At 34.2% G+C, this 20,614-nt stretch overlaps 2 protein-coding genes and 1 non-coding gene across 9 annotated transcripts; 1 reads left to right on the top strand and 2 right to left on the bottom strand.

Annotated features, from left to right (window-relative positions):
- Positions 1-636: 636 nt before the first annotated feature.
- On the bottom strand, positions 637-11,152 carry LOC112527145 (inactive poly [ADP-ribose] polymerase RCD1-like). Of its 7 annotated transcripts, none has more exons than XM_025137591.1 (9): positions 10,860-11,151; positions 9,293-9,407; positions 9,018-9,034; positions 5,949-7,167; positions 5,421-5,662; positions 3,284-3,381; positions 2,008-2,196; positions 1,814-1,931; positions 637-958 (listed from the first exon to the last, which is right to left on the bottom strand). In XM_025137591.1, the coding sequence occupies exons 4-8, from the start codon at positions 7,064-7,066 to the stop codon at positions 1,830-1,832; spliced, it is 1,749 nt and encodes a 582-aa protein (XP_024993359.1). In that variant the 5' UTR covers positions 7,067-7,167; positions 9,018-9,034; positions 9,293-9,407; positions 10,860-11,151; the 3' UTR covers positions 637-958; positions 1,814-1,829. The 7 variants fall into 7 exon arrangements, with proteins under 7 accessions (XP_024993359.1, XP_024993360.1, XP_024993364.1 ...); XM_025137592.1 differs by having other exon boundaries at positions 9,293-9,402; positions 10,860-11,140; XM_025137596.1 differs by lacking the exon at positions 9,018-9,034 and having other exon boundaries at positions 637-965.
- A 5,717-nt stretch (positions 11,153-16,869) lies between these two features.
- On the bottom strand, positions 16,870-16,943 carry TRNAI-AAU. The gene has a single exon. It is a non-coding gene; the product is annotated as a tRNA-Ile (tRNA).
- Positions 16,944-17,019: 76 nt separating this feature from the next.
- Positions 17,020-20,019, top strand: LOC112527877 (dolichyl-diphosphooligosaccharide--protein glycosyltransferase subunit DAD1). Its single transcript, XM_025138720.1, has 5 exons — positions 17,020-17,198; positions 17,278-17,325; positions 19,453-19,540; positions 19,646-19,689; positions 19,849-20,019. Exons 1-5 carry the CDS (start codon positions 17,106-17,108, stop codon positions 19,930-19,932), a joined length of 357 nt encoding a protein of 118 aa, XP_024994488.1. The 5' UTR covers positions 17,020-17,105; the 3' UTR covers positions 19,933-20,019.
- The last annotated feature ends 595 nt before the right edge of the window (positions 20,020-20,614 follow it).

Genomic DNA, 20,614 nt, shown 5'->3' with positions numbered 1-20,614 from the left:
CGGATACTTAATTGTTTAAAATTTTACATCTTAGGTGCCAAAATGAAAGTTTTAAAAGTACGTTACCCAAAATAGGAATCATTAAAATACGTTATTTTTTCATACAATTTGACCTTTAAATAAGGCATGAATATTTGTCGTATATGAATATCATATATTACTTTAAACACAGTTTCCAAACTTACCATTAAATAACAAAAACATGACTTAATAACTAATATACAACTTCAACCTTTTTAGCCATCGCAGTTGCCATCTTCATCTTCTTTTTCTTCATATGTGAAACTTCCTTTTTCTACATTGATGATACTCCAAATGCAACAACATCAGCAGCAAGAGTTTATATAGATAACATAGAATCGCAAAGTAGTACACATCGAACGAGATTCAGACTACCTTCCTTATGAACAACGAGAAAAAGAAGTTTTGGTCTGAATAGACTTCTCAACCAAACAATAATGTCACCGACCCAACAATTAATTTTCAACTCACTACAACAAAATTGGGTTTATAGGATGCTTAAATATAATAGCATACTTTATAGGACTTAAGTTTATAGGATCAAACGATAAAGCATCATACCTAAAAGTGTTACAATAGGTATATAGGACGAAACTACAACATACGACAATTTCTGTAAATGGCGTACGTGCTTCATGGATAATAAACATAACAAGTACAAAGAAGCTGAACACAATCATCAGAGATGGCTTTACTGAGGGATAGTTGGAAAGGTTGAAACCTCGTACTCAATGGCACTTTAATATGCCTAGATGTAAATCCTTGTAGTAGATTCAAGTTTGACCTAATCTAAACAGAAATAAAAGCAAAATACCAATCTAACTGAACAAATGAAAGCCCATATTTTCACAAGACAAACCGACCTCGAGACTTTGAAGTTCTTCACCACCTCAAGCTTCTTGCACCCACTTCTTAACTTCTGCCGTTGTGCCAAATACTGCAAACAGGACGCCAGTGTAACAGTAAATTCAATTTGAGAAAAGATCAAACTCTATATACTCAAAAGGATATAATATTTATATAGGGGCAGGTTCAAACGAAAAAGCTAACTATTTAAGAAAACAAGAAAAATATCGTTAATGTTCAAAATTATATATGATTCGCGTAACAAATCATATATGATCCAGACAACTTTACCCTGCAACTTACTTAAGTGGCCTCAGAAGTAGCCCGCTTCCTTTTAATGTAAAATCACATGTGATTTTTTATATTAACGACTTTTTTCTTGTTCTCCTAAATAGTTAGCATTCTCGTTTGAACCTTCCTCTATATGTGTGTGTGTGTAGTTCAGGAGCCTATGACTGATCTGGTTTTGCACAATCAGACCAATCTTCAGAGATTAAGCAAAATTAGATGGTCAAATGACCTTCTAACACTTAGCCACAGGATTAGGCAGAGGCGTTAAGTGGTTGATTTAACATAGGAAATATAACTATTTTATGTTATTTGAACATATGAGAACTAAAGTTTGATGCTCTTAAAGTTGCTACAATAAATCTCCTACATTTTATAAATCATACGTAATTGCATTGCCAGACACGTTGAGTGCAAGTACTGTTCCTTTTGAACAAAATAATCTTGTTTTTATAAATCATGGTCCTTCCCACATTTGATCCCAATGTTGTGCATTTGAATCCTAATTTAATAAATTTGCTTAGATGCATCAGTAATTGGTCTTTACATACTAATATCGTCCAAAATCCATTTTGTATAGAATTGTAAATGATATTATTCTCAATTGCCAACAGCTAAATTTGTTGAAACAAGTTGCAAAAAAGATATGAGAACTAACCCAAACAACAGTGAGATCAAGCCCTGGACTGGAGACTGGATATTGTAGACCTCAATATCTGATCCCCAACTATTGATCTCAACTTCCTAATGAACTCTTCACGGCTCGTTTTCTTTCCCTAGAAAATCACAAACAAAGGTAAGCACACAAGACAATTTGACACAGATGATGTGTTCAATTACTACTCAACATACCCTAAGAGACTCATACAAGACATGCACTAGTCTCATATCCTCAGGGGCTACTTTATCCGATATAGCTTCAAACAGCTTTGAGAAAGGCATCCAAGGGGAATTAGGAGCCCTAGAAGTGCTTGATCCAACACTCGGAACCTTTTCCATAGACATGCCCTTCACACTTTGAAATTGGGGGCCATTCATCCCCTGGAAACAAATATAATAAGCAACAATAACCACAATAGGATGTAATCTCGAAATATGAACTTTTATATCATAATCACTATGTCAAAAGATATAAACTGAAGTTAAGAAAAAAGCCAACCGCAAAGAACTAAGTTGTGAAATAAACTTCTTTCTTGGAGAGGGATAACCAAATGAAGATATTTATGGAAGCGATAGTAAAGAGCCCCCTATGTATCTCCTCCCATGAAAATTGCAACATTTTCTTTATTGGAATGTTTACACGTAAAAACTTCTTTAACTTTATTATCAATTGGGACCTCAAGATTCCTTAATATGTGTTCATTTAAGAGATTTTGGAGGTCTAGCAAACAAACGAATATTCTACTGAAAATTGTGTGTCAAGTGTTCCAATTTCCACAGAAAGAAGGGAATAGATAGCAGCACGCACTGCTCCAAGCTGGAAAGAAAAAAATTCATGGAAGTCAACTTCCATCCAACCAAGATTGTGTTCCTCCATACAAGCTTTTGGACATCCAAATGCTCGATTATTGGCAATGTGTGTATCATAACCCTTCATATTAAACACCATACAGAGGAACAAGCCAATTAGCATATTGTAAGGGGGGAAATCCCCTCCTTGTTAGCTTTCATGAAAGTAATAAGAGTTTCATATCACACAAGTTAATCAGCCTCGATCTGCCAGCATGCCAAAACCACAATCAAGCTTTGAACTCAGGTCCTCAGTTAGAAAAAGGGTGACCTTGATTCACTAGAGCTCCCTTACCTTAGCAAAGATTCAGAAAGAAACCTTTGCATGCAGCCTTTCCCTTGACTTAGCAAAGGGGCTGTTATGTGACTTGAACCCATGACCTTCCAGTCACAAAAGAGCAACCTTAAGGCTCGCCCCTCCTAAGTTACAAACGTCAAGAGTTTTAGGCTATCTGCTATTTTGTACAACTTGTAGCCGGCTGAAGATATCTGTTGCAATCAGTTAAGAATACCAATGCTGAAAAAGAAAATGTCTACTATTGTACTCACCAGAGGCTCATTTTCCAATAGATAATCAGGCAGATCAACGAGTAAAATTTATCACAGAACAAACACTCACCAGTTTACTAGGAGAGGAATCTATCTGCATGGGTCCCTGGGGATCTTGAGTTGTTACCCTCGATAAGTCAACTCTACTTCCCTCTACAATCAGATTCCCTGCATTATCAGGAACATATTTATAAGAGGACAATAGTAAGTACTGTTTCTAATTCTTTGTAGAATGCTAGAGCTGTTATGCATATTTTGAGCCTGATTGATGTGGGGATTATCTGAGATTTGGCTGAAAATAGGCTCCGTTTCTTCCCTATGGATTATGAATTCTCTCTGTCCTCATTTTACTATCTCCTATCTGCAACATCTCCTATTTTTCTCCCTAATTGGTATCAACTATCCTACATCTCACCATCCTCCGAATCAGCTATGCAAGCCAATCCCACGTCCTTTATAGCTTCTAAAATCAAGTAAAGTTTATAGTTCATGTTTGAAATTCAGTAGAAAAATATTCCAATGAAGCATTTCAGTCAGGCCTAACTTAGTTAGTGAAAGGTATTTTCAGTATCATCATTTTTATTAGTTTGCAAGTCCTCTGAGGAATGTAATAGGAGTGCTTATTTTCATCATTGAAGATGATTGACTGATCGAGCATCACTTAGAAGATTCAGCTTTTGTAGGATTCTAACACTGAAGAAACATTCTGAACACTTCAATCAGCTCTTTCAAGTACCCCAGTTCTGGCCTTACCAATGACACATCAGATTCAGCTTTAGCTTGCCTCTGGAAAGCCTCAGGTCAAAAGAGCGATGTTATGTCTATCCAAAAACCTTTATTTGTCCCCAAGCCTTGTCGGTGAAAGGCAACCCATATGACTTCAAGCTTGACGCTTCGAGGGAGATAGAGGGGTTTCCTGTTACAGATAGGATAACAATATTTTGGCATGGTTGGAGTAAGAGGATCTGATCCTAGTGCTTCATTTTAAGTGGTTTGGTGTTTTCATAATTTATCTATCCTCGACCTTACTTGACAATGACATGGCTAGTTTTAACCTTTTTTTTTCACATGTCCCTGCTGTTATTATTTAATGTACTTGTTGCATGTTTGCACACTCTCTTTCTAGTAATATTTTCCTATATCTCATGCTCTCCAGTGTCTTCTCAAAATCCTTAACTTTAAAAAAAATTGCAAATTCTCTATATCCTCTTTTCGCAAGCCTGGGAATCAGCATCTCTACCCCCATGGGGTAGAGCAAAAGTCTGCGTACAGCCTACCCTCCCCCCATACCCTACTTTCAAGTGGGATATACCAGGGTCGTTTCATATGGTTTGGTTTCAAAGTATCGTGAAATGTCAGCAAAAATAAGGAGGCATGATTATGTGATCAGTGGTAACAAAAAAGCTTGGATGCATTATACGGTATTTGATCCAAGTCCGAACATGTTCCACCCTATGTCACATTACCCGACTGAAATGTTGATGAGTCCGGCATACCACCCTCAAACAAATGGTGGTAGGCTGGTAGCACAGAAAGAATTGATCAACATGTGATAGATCTTACGTATGTGGACCTATAGAGTCAATGCATGAAAGGGTGTTAGCAAGAGTCGTTACATACTTGAAGCCAGATCCCAGAATGGGTTATTTGAAGTTATGAAATCCTTGAAATTGCCCCTTAGACATATAGACCGACCCTTTTAAACTATAAAGTATATGGTCTTTGCCAACAACTTCTACAATTTTCTAAGGGTAGGCAAAATCCAGTCACCGACAAAATTAAAGAACCAAAACCGGGATCGAACCAAAACCAGTGTTATTCGGTTAAGTTCTTGGTTCTAGATTTTTTCTAAAACCAATTATGAGTTCTAGATTTTCTCAACGGCTCGGAACGGAAAACGAACTGGTTCATTCTTCTGATTTTTAAACTTGAACCGATAGCATTTCAGGTTCAGATTTTTCAAACTAAAAAAGCACATCTTTATTCAGCTAATAGTTCAGTTTGAGACTGAACCGGTTCTAAACAAGAACCAGACAGACACCGCTGGTTTTCAACTCCGTTACTTTGGATTTTTTTTGGTTCCGATTCATTATGGTTCAGACCCGATGAACAGCCTACAATTTTCCATGCCTGTACTGACGATGTTGTAGAAAAAGATGAAGATAAAGGTAACTAGAGATGAATAATGGGAAAGCATAAATTACTACCTTCAGCACTTGGAGACATCTTGAAACTGACTGTATATTCGGGATAGATATGGGTATTCATATTCATGTTCCAGATGACATAATGATTTGGATTTTGCAGATTATCAACTCCAGTGTCAAAGCACTCATCACTTGGACAAAATTGTTTAGATCCGGGGAAAACAAGTTCCATATTTCCCACTATCACACGGCATAACACCATATATCTTACTCCTTTTTCGTCAACATCACAAATAGTTGCACTGTAAAGAGAGCAGAAAATTAAATCCTTAACAAATACATAGATAGAAAAGCTTGAGAAATGAGTAATGAAGTTTCTGCTCCTTCTAAGAAGAAGGGCATAGAGAGCAATTTTCAGAAGAGAATGACTATACAAATATTGACAAGGCTCGATGAAAAAGGAGAAGAAAATGAACACATGCTGATAGTTCCCATGTGTGAAGACAGAAAAGTAAAATGTTTACACTTTGTCGAATGTTCATCACCTCAAATCATAGCTCAAAACAAGAAACGTAAGCTTATTTGTACCTGTTTTGGGCAGAGTCAACGGTAGTAAGGTGGACTCCATACCCATACCTTCCAAGTTTTGTCCCATCATGTCCAAGCCCATAAACCACAGTGCTAGATAGTGCATCTGTAGGAGATGCAAACCAAGCATATTGCACATTTGCCTTTGCACGAAGCTTTTGTGTAATTTCAATCTGCTTTTGGAAAAGCTCTAGCCTCGCTTCCATAATACCACCAGAGCATTTCTTGACATCAATTATTTCAACCTTCAGGGCCGGACTTAGTGCCCTGCTAAACATACTTCCAACAGTTTCTGGGTCTAGGGTTCTGCAAATACTTTCACAAATAGGGGATGCATCTTCATCACTCTGTTGAGTTTTCTCAACAAGTTGGTCAGTTTTTGCACCTAGTTGGTTGCGATTATTATATAAATTGCGGTCTTGAAGATCTGTATAACCTTCCTGGTCACGTTTGATCCTCTTAACATTTGACTCTTCAATGCATTCCTCGAAATTACTGCTACTTGGTCCATTTAGATCAATCTCAATATGCAAATTAATTTCAGGAGTCATAGAGGACTCTTGTTCAACAAGTTCTAAATCTTTCATTGCTTCAGACTTATTGCATTGATGACTTTCATGACAGCTAGAATATGATTCAGGAAAAAAGCAGCTACCTGTGTCATCAATCCATGCTATAGGTTTCTGTACACCAGTTTTCAAATCTACTTCGATCATATGTAAGATATCTAACATTAGATGACGCCCATTAAACTTCACTTCAGTCGCTCCCTTCTTTGCCAAGAAGTCCTCCTTAACCAAGTCGATGACATCTTGGGAAAAATCAGTCCATTGACCATCTTGAGAGAAAAGCAAGCGATGAGGCAGTCCACTTTTCATAAAATTTGAGTAGTTCTTAAGTATAGTTTTCCTAAAGGAAGAGCAGCACTTGGACATGCAGCCATCATCTCTCTTTCTCTTTCCAGTCTTCTTCAATACTGAAGCAAGGTCGGGCCTCACAGCCAAAGCCCTGTTGCTAGCTCTAACTATCTGAGCCTGGCGCTGAGATACCCGTTTCCTCTTTGAATCAACAATGACCCTACTACCACTGTCCGACACTTTTACCCACTTCGACGCCATTTATCTACAAACCTAATTGTATTTACACAAGTCAACCTAAAAGTCACCTATCAAGAGTAATGAGGAATACTCAAAACGAGGTGTCGAAGAAATCGAAAGTCCTGCATAAGAAAGAAAATAGCAATCAGCTGGCATCCAGTTTATTCTAAATCTCAATGAGACAATAAACAAAGTACGTTTAAATATTTGCAAGTCTAGAATAAATATCAGAGAGTTAAAGATTCCAATAGTGCAGGTATGATGATAGAAAAGGCCAAATAATCGCAACTAAAGAGTATTGTTTATTAATTAGCTATAAGTATCTTATTCATATCACTGTTTTCCTTTACTTCCTCAGGGGTTGCATCAAAACCTTGACCTTCAAATCCAAACAACCATGCCTCTAAAAGACAAGCCACGTTGCATAAATTGTGATTCATTCATCAGGACTAGTACATAGGCCGACATTTAAAAACCATCAACTACTACTTACCTAATAAAAATCAAGTGCTAGAAAATAGAAATAGGATATCAACTTCTCAAAATACCAAGTAAGTACAAGCAGGCAGCAATCATCTATGAGGGGAGAAATATCTTTCGAGGGTTTGTACATATTATATTCATGTACAATCAACATTTCAGAAAAAGGGAGAAAAGGTTAGCAACTTCCCCTGAAGTGTAACATTAAAATATTGTAAACGAATATCGCTAAAGATAGAAATTGTTGGTAAGCTTTTTTCATGCTAATCAATCCAATGCAAGTATGTCCGGAGAATTCCTCCCATCATCTATAACAGACCAACCACATAGATGTAAATGGAAAGTAGACACCTGGAGTAACATAAAAGAATATAACATCTTTGCAAAAAGAAAAAAATTGAAAATATATCAAATTAAAACCATAGATTCTCGATCAATGATCTGTGGTACAATTGATCCTGGAGTAACATAAAAGAATATAACATCTTTGCAAAAAGAAAAAAATTGAAAATATATCAAATTAAAACCATAGATTCTCAATCAATGATCTGTGGTACAATTGATCACAAATGGTAAAAAAATCATTCGAAGGGCATGTAAGCATACCATAAAGAATTTTTTAGTAGAAAGTATGGTTTAAAATAAAGTGAAGGCGTAGAAATTAAACCAAGCAATGACCGATGAATATCTCAATCACCATGATTTTCTACCAATACAGATAGTAGATTTGTTTGACACCTCCCATGTGCATGTGTGAACCAAAAGTGTAAAAACTTTATTTTGATATTATAAATGAAGAGAGTAACATAGTTGGGATCCAAGAATGGATGTGAAGTTTTTTTGTCATCTCATATGATCTTTAGTTTCAAAGAGGTATGGGGTACTCAACATGTCCAGCCGCCAGGTAAGCCATATTAGAGTTACTTGTTTAAGAATAGACCATACAGCATGAACCTCAAAAGGGGTATGTGGTAGTACACTATCAGGCAAAGAAATACATCAAACCCAGATACTAATTTCAACCCTCACATGCTACATGCAAGAGAAACCCCTCCCTCTTGCTACGTACAATGTGATATTGAGCATGTATGGTTCTTCCTTGTCCATGCATCTTTTGAATGCCCTCTAAATCAGAATATATCCAAAAGGTATTCAAATGCACTATGAATCATAGACGAAAGATTGCTAGAATGCAGATTGAACACAACTTGGTAATGACATGTTACACCTTAAAGAACACATAAGAAATATTTAATAAAAAGTATCAAAAACATAATATTCTTCCTTATAAAATTACTAAAACAGGATAGGTCAACAGCTAGAATGGAAAGGGCATAACGGAGTGAACCTAAGAAAAAGAAAATAGATCAAAATGGTCATTATAAAGAAGCTGGCAGCAAGATTTTTCAATTTATCATGTTATAAAATTGCTAGAGCTCCCAATAAAGAGCATAATAAATACAAAAAAAATGTGGTATCAATATATACGTACGCATCCACAAAGTAATCCTGCAAATAAAAGATTGAAAATTAGAAAATATACATAACAAGCTTGAGCTTCTAAACTTTCAATCACTCGAAAATAAAAACTCACTTTATGCAGGAACAAATTATTTAAATGATTTGTAACAACTACAAAATAGAACGTAATGGATGAATGCATAACTCAAAACAATTATGATTAAAAAAATACTATATAATCAAAAGGTGGTCTGAAAAAACATTAACTTGAACAAAAATATAGTCACTTAAGTTAAGAGAACATACCATTTATTAAAACCAGCTTTACTTCTGCATAATGCGGCCATTTCCATTCCATTGCTTGAGGTCGACAAATTTCTAATCCTATCATAAACTAATTACAGCTCTAACGAGTACTACACTAAAAACACAAAAACATCCGTCAGAAACTAGTAAAAATACAGTTCAATTGAACACCATTTTTTTTCCATGAAGAATCTATATAATATCACAGACACACAATATCCATGTTCCACAGTCAATTAAACAAAAAAAAAAGTTGCTACACCAAAAGCACCACCATTTATAAATCTACTCCACAGTCCACAGATCCCACTTAGAAATAAGACCAGGTCTAGATCTAACATGAAAGGAATTAGATGTAACTTGTTAGAATATAATGGTCTTTAAATAGGCATATAGTCATGGAGTCATGTCATCTGTGCAGCATAAAGCCAGTTTATGAGCCAAATAATGTCAAATGTTATAATAGTTGCTGGGAATAATTACATCCTGCACTTCTTTTTGAAGTATATAATATTTATACACGGCAAATGCAATAAGTAATCTCACACACCCTCCTCACGTTTGGTGATGATTGAACCTCTGACCTCCTAGGAGGCCAAAGGCTCCGATACCGCTAGGCCAAAGGCCCTTCGGTTAATCCTGCGCTTTTCGTCCTTATCAATTAGATTCAAACTCATCCTCACTCTAATTGACCAAACATAAATGTTTAATTCATGCACTGCCTCTATTTGGAGCAATGATTCAGTTTCTTTTAGCGCATGTCTACTTGATCTCGGTCCCTATATGCATATGTCCTGTGTGTGTGTGTTCAAATATGCCTCTCACTCTACACAAAGAACATCCAATTGCACCAAATCTTCTCAGGGTGCAGTTGGGAAGTCTCTGTATGCAGCTTGTGCCTTTGCATATTTTGCAACTCTGAAGAGTGACTTTCTAATCACATCAAACAGCTGTTTTAGAAATAATATTTTATGAAAGGGAACATAAACATGCATGTCAACATCAGTGAGGACATATACACTACATCTTGTTAAACTTATTGAAGCCACACATATGTTGATCCAGCTCACAAAGAAGTTGTATCCAAGAATTTACAGCCAGGCACATAAACAAAACAACAATAAAAATAAAAATTGATAAGAACTTTTTTTCAACAACCGAATAAATCCATAAAATTTCATATTCCTAAACCCTGGAAAAATCTTAGACAACAATTAACCCACGTATTTGTTGATCAAACTCCCAAACAAATCAAAGACAGACAGTTACACACTTACACCAAAAGAAAACAACGGTTAAAATAATTTTTTTGGGGAAGATACTAAAGAATTATTTCGATGCAGACTAACTTTCGAAAATCTCATACAATCTATTTGATGAAAATTATGATAAAAGATTCATAAAACCCACTACCAGTTTTTGTAACGGATCAACTCGTACCCAACCAGAAAACCCTTAAATACCACAAAGAAACACAATTCATAACCGATCTGTTAAAGATCCATTCCTAACCAACACCCTTGAATCCGGGAGAAAGAAAGTCATAAGCTCGATTAAAAGAACCTACCAACAAAAGAATTGTATAACCTCAAGCAGAAATCACCAAATTTGGATGGATTATGATGAACATGATCAATGGATCGATGGATCCTTAACCAAGTCGTCGTGACCGCAGAGGAAATAAAGGGCCAAAACAGAATTTTGGAAAGAACAGAAGAGAAGGACGTTAGGAAGAAGATGAGTTGGAATTGATGAGATTTATGTGAAGATGGATTGCTTGGCGAAAAAGAAAACGGATGAGAGAGAAACGTCGGCGAGGTCGTAATTCGGCCTTGGGCTTCCGGGGAGAGAGGGCGATGATATTAGTGTAGGGGTAGTTGCGGAAGAGAACTCAAACGACGACGTTTTAAGAAGTGCTTAACGGGCCGTTTCTGACTACGAAACGTTTTAATTTTTGCTGTCTATTTTATATGGATCGAAATGGTCATTTCTTTCGTTGTAATTAATCTTTTAATAATTCTTTTTTCTATTTTATTTAAATGACCGTTTCTTTTAGTACCACTTATCTCCCTAATTTATGCAGATAGTTAAAAGACAAAAAAAATTATATTTTAGAAGGGAATTGATCTGATGTATTTCATTAGTGTTGATTTTTAATTAAAATTGATTCAATGATGAAGATCCCCGTTAGAGTTTTACATTGGCTAGACTTTGATCATTTTTCATATATATGTATGCATATGAACTTTCTATATCTTCTCCAATGGTTCTTTTGGAGATTACTCACATGATATCAAAGTTAATGTTTGTCGCTCTACGGACTTGACAATCTAGGCAATTTGTACTCGTCTAACCCCCTTGCCCGTCGAGCCCTTCTCAACACTATGGGATAATATGTGTTCGTTTAACCGCTCTGGAATGGAGCGTGTTAGAATCTCATGTCGGCTAGACTTTGACTAATTCTCTTTTATATATTTATTGGAATATTCTTTATCTCCTCAATGACTCTTTTAAAGATTGATTATAAGGGTACTCGCACAATGTAACGACATACATTTAGATCTTAATGTTTCGTTTTTTTTTTTTTTTTGTTGTTGTTGTTTCAGTCGATGTTATAGTACAATTTTATATGGTTTTGAGAAAACAATAATGTTTTTAAGTTTTGAATAAAACATAAATATGAAAATATCATTAAAAATTAAAAAATATATATAATATTAGTACTAAACTAACTATTTAGTTTTTTTTTCCTGTTTTTGTGTATTTCTTTAATTCATTTTTTTAGTAATATATTTTTTTTATAAAGATAATAGTTAAGTATTTTGTTATAAGTCAATAATTATCCTTATTATTTTTTAGATTTTTTATATTTAAAATGAGATGTTTATCTTTTATTTGATTTTGTTTATTTGTAATTAGTTACACGAATTCAAACATGAATCTTTAATAAGTTGCACTTACCACAATTAATTGTAATCTTGAATTTTAAGTAATATGCATCAATAAAAAGTACTTAATGTATTAAAAATGATTTTTAAGAGTTTTTGTCAAATGCTTTATAATATAGTATAGATATGGGATTCCACATATTCTCACAAACTCTTCCCCCAATAACCAGAGACGGGCCTAGAAATATTTTCAAGTGATGACACCATTTGACTATAAGAAAACAAATGTATAAATGTTTTTCACAAATCAGCATTGGTCTTGTGGTTAGTTTTTTGTTTTTCATATGTGAGGTATTATGTTCAAGTCTATTATCGCAAGTTTTTTTAGGAACATAATAAATCTGAAATTAAAAAGTAAAAATTAAGAAAATAACACTAAAAGGACTTGAACTCGCATCTGGATAAAAGAAAAGTTTTGCAAACCAACTCAACCAAATAAAACTCTTCTTCTCATTGTAGTTTCATAATATATATGGTAGCACACAATAAATTGACATGGTGACACTTTTTAGAACCCTATATCTTTTTACAATACAACGGAGAAGTGTGCCACCATATGCCCTACACTGAATCTGTCCATGACAATAAGATTCGAGAAGGTTTGACGATGCAGAACGACATAAGTCAAAGAACACCAAAGAAGCAGTGAAACAGATAATGAGCAGTATAATGGCAAGCCAAAGGAGCATAAGTGTAAATGCAAAGCAACAAAAGTCAGTGATCGAAAAGACCGAAGGAGAAGCATCAAATGAACCGAGAAGGAAAAAAAACACAAAAGCAATAAAAATACGAGGCAACGTAATATGGGAAAACTCGACTACTATATAGGTAAGCAATTGTTTTTCTCTTCTCGTATTGTTCCATACAACTGTTTTATGTTCCATGTCATGTCAAATATGAGACTATTTTATTGTATCGTACTGTGTCATGTAGTTGTGCACCAAACACATCGTTAAGTATGTGTTATTGATTTGATAGGGAAAAGAAAAATAACGTAAAAAATCCAAAATGTTGTCATGTGTTCCTATGTTAGAGGACTTAATTAGACCTTCATTAAGGGTGTGTTTGATATCCAGACAATAGACATGACATGGCAGAATATGGGAGAACAACTGTTTACGTTTAGTAAGACATGACAAAACTTATTAAATGACCAATTTACTAAAATAATCAATTTAAATGAAATTTTCAAATAATAGTAACAAAAAACAAAATAAATAGTTTGATTAAAAAACTCACATTCACTAAATATTTCTTATTTTAAATATTATCTCTAAAACAAAAAAAAAAATACATGAAATTACACTCTTAAATATTTTATTCTCTTCAAACTTTTGCTTTATTTCTTTTAATTTTTCATTCTATTATTTTATATATTTTAATTAATTTATATAATTTATTAAATATTACAATAAAACTAAAATATTTTTTTTATAACAAAACATGTTATTAGAAAGTTTTTATTTAAACGATTAAAATGACACCATAATATGAAGTTCATATGACTTCAATTTCATTTATACATTTTCTCTATTATGTTTTTATTATTAATATTTAATAAATCAACCAAAATATAAAATAAAAAAAATTGAGGACAAAAAAGTGAAAATTCAAAGAAAATATAATATAAATCTTGATAAAATGTAAAGAATGATGTGTATTTGTTGTTTTAGAAGATAATTAGATTTTCGGGAGTATATCGGTAAAATATAAATTTGTTTCATCTTGTTTTATGTGGTGAGGTGGAACAGTCTTATTCCACTTTGTTCCATATAAAAGTTATGTCAGATATGGAACAATGATTTTTGTTATGTTATGTCTTATCCTATCTAATATACTGAGACGTGACAATTTTGTACCAAATTAAACCAACCAACATATGTACCAAATGTATCAATTTATGTGATACCAGTTATAGCCCGTTGGGGCACGACATTGGAAGTCACATGCCATGGTAGTACCATGTTACAAACATAGTTGATTATTATTTACTTTTGTTATTTTGATGTACTAAATATTAAATGTTGTACTTTTAACTTTTTTAAACTGAACATATGAATGTTTGCAGGTTTATCACATGCAATTAAAACACCTTAAATATCACACATGTTATCTGCAAACTCAAAATTTGAACAAAATATCATATTTTTATATATGTAGTTTGAAATTGGTACAAAACCAGTACCAACCAAAAAAATGATACCAACGAGAGTTGTTGGTACACGGTATAAGATTTTGCTTACCAATCATAATCAATTAGTACACGATGTTGGTAGAAGTTTTTTTGGTACCGTATAAGTCCACCCAGAGTATACCAAACGCACCATGAGATCTTTCAACCTCGAGGACTAGGGGGCGTTTACACAATACTTAACCGGTAAACGCTTATTGGGTAAGAGTGGTCACTCTCACTTGTCGGGTAAGACTCTCGATATTTGTCATCGCTCTTCCTGAGTAAGATTTGCAATCCTTGACGTTCATCCAATAAGGTAAAATAACCCGATAAGCACTTATCCGGTAAACATTCAAGTCATGTTTAGCAAATAAACTGATAAACTAGTTGATAGTTGATAAGATAGTTGTTAGCTTATAAGCTAGTCGGTAGCTGATAAGTCATTAGCTTATAAGCTAACTTATAAATTAGTTTTTTTTTTATCAAACAGTATCCTGATAAATACCCCTATCATTTCCAAACCACAATCACCATCAAAATGAAAAATGCGCATAAATCAAAATCGTAATTTATGACAAACCGTAGAAACCAACATATAGTTGACTATGCAATTGACCGTTACCCATCCTATTGACCAAAAACGAATAGAAAAAAATAAATTATATTTTTAATTAATTAATTTCAATATTATTAAAGTCCGACCAAAAACAAATATCAATATCACATCATCGCATCGTTTTTTCCTGCAATAATTTAACATCAATAATAAATACTTTTTTGGATGAAATTTTATTTTATTATATATATTTTAATTGTTATAAGACATAGTTTTCAATTTTTTAGATGAATTATTGGCATGAATTATGAAATAAGCGAATATCAACATCAATACTATTTTATCTTCTTTATTTGTAATGACGTGACTCAGTGGAAATTTTATTTAGAGTAAACTACACGTTTGGTCCTCGGTAGTTTGTCAAAAATGACATTTTATTTCTGCAGTTTCGAAATTACAAAATGGTTATTGTGGTTTGAAAATAACGTTTGTTTTATCTGTTTCTCTAGTGACGATTAAAACTTTCGTTAATTGAGAGACATTTTCATCTTTTTATCATCTTTTTTGTATTTTATCCAATAAAAAACAACATGAACCAAAATCATAAAATCAATTTTGATTTAGTAAAAGACAAATAAGAACAAAAATGTTTCTCATTTAACGGAATTTTTGAGTAAGAGATCAAATCTAGACGTTTTTACAAATCACAATGACCATCATATAATTTCAAAAATGTAAAAAGAAAAAAATATTGTTTTTGACAAACCACTGAAACCAAAATTATAGTTTACTCTTTTATTTTTATTTTGTTTTATCATTCACTTAAATTTAAGAGTAAATTACAGATTTGGTCCTTGTAGTTTGGCGGTTTTTATGAAAATGGTTGTAACAGATTGGTCATTCACCTTAACAGCCATCCACTCCTTCAGTTAAAGTTAAGGACATTTCCGTCATTTTGTAATTTTCTCCATTTAACATTGAGTTTTTTTTTGTCCTTTTATATATTTGTCTTTTTTTCATTTTCATAAATCTCCCAAACAATAAGGACCAAAATGTAATTAACTCTATTTGGGTGTGTATTATATTCACACATATTTCATATTCTCTCTTAGGAAAAGCTTTATAAAGGTCTAAACTCTAAAGGTTTTTTTAATCAAATAAAAAAACTTAAATGGTAAATATAAATCAAGAATTATATACGTACACTTTCTTAAATAAATGCTTTAATCCATTAATGTTATTAAGATCATATATTAAATAATTTAATAAAATAAAAAAAATCATGACTAGAAGAAAACTATATATGAAAGCTGCTTTCCATCCACAATTAGTCTTAGATCCATCATAAAATGTCAAAAGCAACAAACAAAAGTCCAGACGTGGAATTTATATGATATTGATGGGATTAATAATACATGAAATGTTTAATTATTGAAATATAAATATAAATATGTAGTTGATATATATTTTTATATACGTTCGAGTTTCAATGAGAACAAAAGTTAAGGTTAAAAGTGTAAGCAAAGATCTTCATTCTTGAATACACATTAGAATGAGATGCACCAAATCAATCTCCGTATCAAACACGATTCATGAGTGAGTTTGATATTAAATATGATCAAGGATTCAAATTACTTCTTATGTTTCGTACCTTAACTTTGCCTCTCATACGATTTTTCACTTTTTTTATATTGTTACATAGGATTGCAGTTATAGTAAAGTTTCTTGTTGGCTTAGGGTAATTTTTGTGCATTATGTAATATAAAAATGTAAGAAAAATGTAAGATTGGGGTAAATCTGAAAAAGACAAAACTTATAGATACACGGAGTCACGGGTGCATAATAAATATTGGGTGGAAAATGCAAAAAGCAAAACTTATGGATACGGAAATGAAAAAATTGGCCCATGCAGGTCTCGAACCTGCGACCTTCGCGTTATTAGCACGACGCTCTAACCAGCTGAGCTAATAGGCCTTGTTGATGTTCTTCTTCTATAATTATAAATCTATGAATCAGTGTTGCAATCTTTGTGATTTCTCATTAGGGTTTCAAATTGACCTTCCATTGTTGAGGGAGAACCCTGAACACACAGAAACTGTTAAGAGCGTGAGTGTGTGTGCGAGTGACAAATAGGAAATGGGAAGGTCGCCGGCGACGACGAAAGATGATGCGCAAGCTCTATTTCACTCTCTACGTTCTGCTTATTCGGCCACTCCCACTAATCTTAAGGTTCCATTTTCTCGATTTATCTAATTGCGTAAATTTTCTGCGTTTTGTTTTGTGATCTAACGATCTGTGCTAATTGTAGCTCATAGATCTGTACGTGGTGTTTGCTGTCTTCACCGCTCTGATTCAGGTATTTGGTTATTTTCTTGTATAATCTTATCATGAACCGTTGTTTGCAATTTTGTCGTTCTGTTTTCAATCAATGGTAGTGTACTGATTTGATGTTAAAATGTTGTTGAATTTCGGTGTTTGATTGAACCGTTTGCAGTGTACTGTTGGGTTCTAGAGTAATTTTGGTTCACTGCCAAACTCTTTTGAACTTTGATGGGTTGATATTAAGAGCTTTTATGTGTTTCGTTGGGGTGAATTGGTACTGTTTGGGTTCCATGTTAACTTGTTGTCTTATTTCAGTCGTCTCTTGAGTAATTTAGTCTCCAAGACTGCTAGAATTAGCATGAATCTTCAGCAGACTGGAGAAATGCAAGCAGTCTCTTGGTTAATGTTTGACACTGCGATTTCATCAAATACCAAATGAAGTTTATTGTGATTAAAACATAGGTTTAATCCATTTGAATTTGGTGTCTCGTGGCTGTTTAAAGCTTGGATCCCACTAAGTGCTTTAAAATCCTTAGAGGTCACCAGGGACGGACCCAGAAATTTTTTCAAACGGTGGCACCATATAATTAATATAGTATAATATATATCTAAAAATAATTACAAAAAATATGGTTTTTATAGTACCGATAGGGCTGTAAACGAACCGAACATTCAGCGAACCGTTTGTGAACCGTTCGACGGGAAGTTCGTTTATGTTCGTTTATTTAATAAATGAACGAACATGAACTATTTTTTTGTTTGTTTGTTTAGTTAAACGAACGAACATGAACAAGAGTCCCGTTCGTTCGATTATGTTCGTGAACGTTCGTTCATTTACCGTTCGTTTACGTGCGTTTATGTTCGTTTATGTTCGTTTATATATTAAGTTTAATATATTATCTTTTATTTATTTACTTTGAATTCAAATAATATTTATTTATGTTCGTTTAGCCCGTTCGTTTATGTTCGTTCGTTTAGCATGTTTACGAACGAACATAAACGAACACGAACACACCTTATTTCTAAACGAACGAACACGAACACAAAGATTTTTCGTTCGTTTACCGTTCGTGTTCGTTCGTTTGTTCGGTTAAGTTAAACGAACGAACATGAACAAGCCTCCGTTCGTGTTCGTTCGGTTGTTTACAGCCCTAAGTACCGATAAACAACTCCTAAACTTGTACCCGACGTGTCTTCATCTTTTGAAAACGGTCAATATATACCCAAAAATAATTACAAAAAAGTATGGTTTTGGTTATTTGGGCTTTGTTTTGTTTGGGTTTTAGTTGCACCATTTGGATTTCAGGGAAATACGGTAGCACCTTCTAAAACGATACGGTAGCACCGTTAACAAACCTAAATTTTTTACCCTTCGGTCGCAAAATAATACGGTGGCACGTGCCACCCATGCCACCACATCAGGTCCGTCCATGGAGGTCACACCCACGGGCCTTAGAATCTTCCCTTACCATATGCAGAGTTTGTTTTGTGTGAACCCTGTTTTTTGCTGAGATCTTTTCGGTATTGGGGAAAGAATCCACCTAATGTGTGCGGAAACTGACTAGTTAGAATTTGGATCAAAGGTGTCGATTACCACTATTAAATAATCTCTTCAGAGTAGTCATTGTGCTATAGCTAAACCATAATGTGAATTTACTCTTGAAATATGATATCAGGAAAACACTTGGTTATATTTTGTCTATTTTCCGCAAACACCCTTAGGATCTTGCTTGAGTTCCGCTATTTAACCATTCTTGATGTTGATTATATAATTGTAGTTAGTAACTTGGGTGATCATGCACATTGTCCAAATATTTGGTCTTGTTCACCAACTTGGTCAGAAAATTATGAACTGGGATTGATAATAGTGAGGTCAAGTTGTATGCAACGGTCATACTTTTCCTTTCAATATTGTTCTCAGGATCATGGATATAATGCTCTGTGACGATTCCTTTAGGTTGTGTTTTTAACTCCCTCAAAAGGCAATCGACATAATGCCTACTTGTTGGCCACAAAGAGGGATACATCTTCGTGCATGCTATGCTTCTTGATTCATAAATTAGAAAAAGAAAAACAAACCAAGAAACGTCATCATTTACCTTTAATCTTGATTTGGTATTTGAAATCATGGACGGGTTGCTCACGTTTCGCTTATTACCAGGTGGGTTACATGGCGATTGTTGGATCCTTTCCGTTCAACTCTTTTCTCTCGGGTGTACTTTCTTGTGTAGGGACAGCCGTTCTTGCTGGTAAGCTTATTTGTGTTAAAAACGTTATTCATGGTCAAGTTTCGTTTCAATTTGGGTTACTATCTCTTGAAAAAAAATCATTTCTTTTTATCATCTTTGCCACAGTTTGTCTCCGTATCCAAGTAAACAAAGAAAACAAGGAATTCAAGGTATGTTTCTCGTTCCACTTTGGCTCATTACTTCAAAATGTTTTTGATGGAGATCATGGCATTAACCTCTGAACCCTAAACACTGGTTACAGTTGCGTTAGGCTTTTTTCATTCCTGCTTAGATGATTACGTGATATCTGGTCATCGATTTTGTTGCAGGATTTACCTCCTGAGCGTGCTTTTGCGGATTTTGTTCTGTGCAATTTGGTGCTGCATTTGGTGATCATGAACTTCCTTGGATAACTCGTATCCTTAGTCTACTACATCAAAGTTATATAACTACATTTTGATATTGAGGATTGGCTGAATGTTTCAAGGTTCTTCATTTTTTTTTTTTACCGGATATCCAACCCGCTATGCGAGCCGACTAATCACAGGGCAACCACCTGCTTTGCTAATAGCCCGGAGTCACCGCATTTGAACCTCCATGGCCACAAGGGGATTTTTATTCCTCCTTGGATTTGAACCTGAGACCTCCTGGTACTTTTGACCTTTGGAGTCAAGCTCAAACCAATCAGGCATCACCCTTGTGGTTAGGTTCTTTCATCTTTTCAATCATACCAAACGAATTTGGCATGTTGTCGGGATTATTAACAAATTGCGGTCTATTAAAAGAACTCACCACGTCTATCAAATACGATTGTTAATCAGTGTAAACCAACTGAGTATAGGAAGGCTCTAGCCAATATAGTCCCATATCTTTCTCCTCATTTATGCAGACGCAAAGTAAAATTTTAAAATGTATAGGAACACACCGTATTTTTTATGGAAACATTGTACGCTCCCGCCTAGTACCTCCCTGTATATATGTCGGTATCCCTCAAGTTACCTCTCAAAAAAACTAGATACACCAACACAATACCGTTTTGCGCCTACCGATGTCTTCCCGGCTCTAGAATAGAAGTTGGTGTTTTTACGTAAATAC

The sequence above is a fragment of the Cynara cardunculus genome, assembly GCF_001531365.2.
Source record: "Cynara cardunculus var. scolymus isolate 2C chromosome LG 15, CcrdV1, whole genome shotgun sequence".
NCBI classification, from domain to species: Eukaryota; Viridiplantae; Streptophyta; class Magnoliopsida; order Asterales; family Asteraceae; genus Cynara; species Cynara cardunculus.
This window is presented reverse-complemented; position numbering and strand designations above follow the sequence as displayed.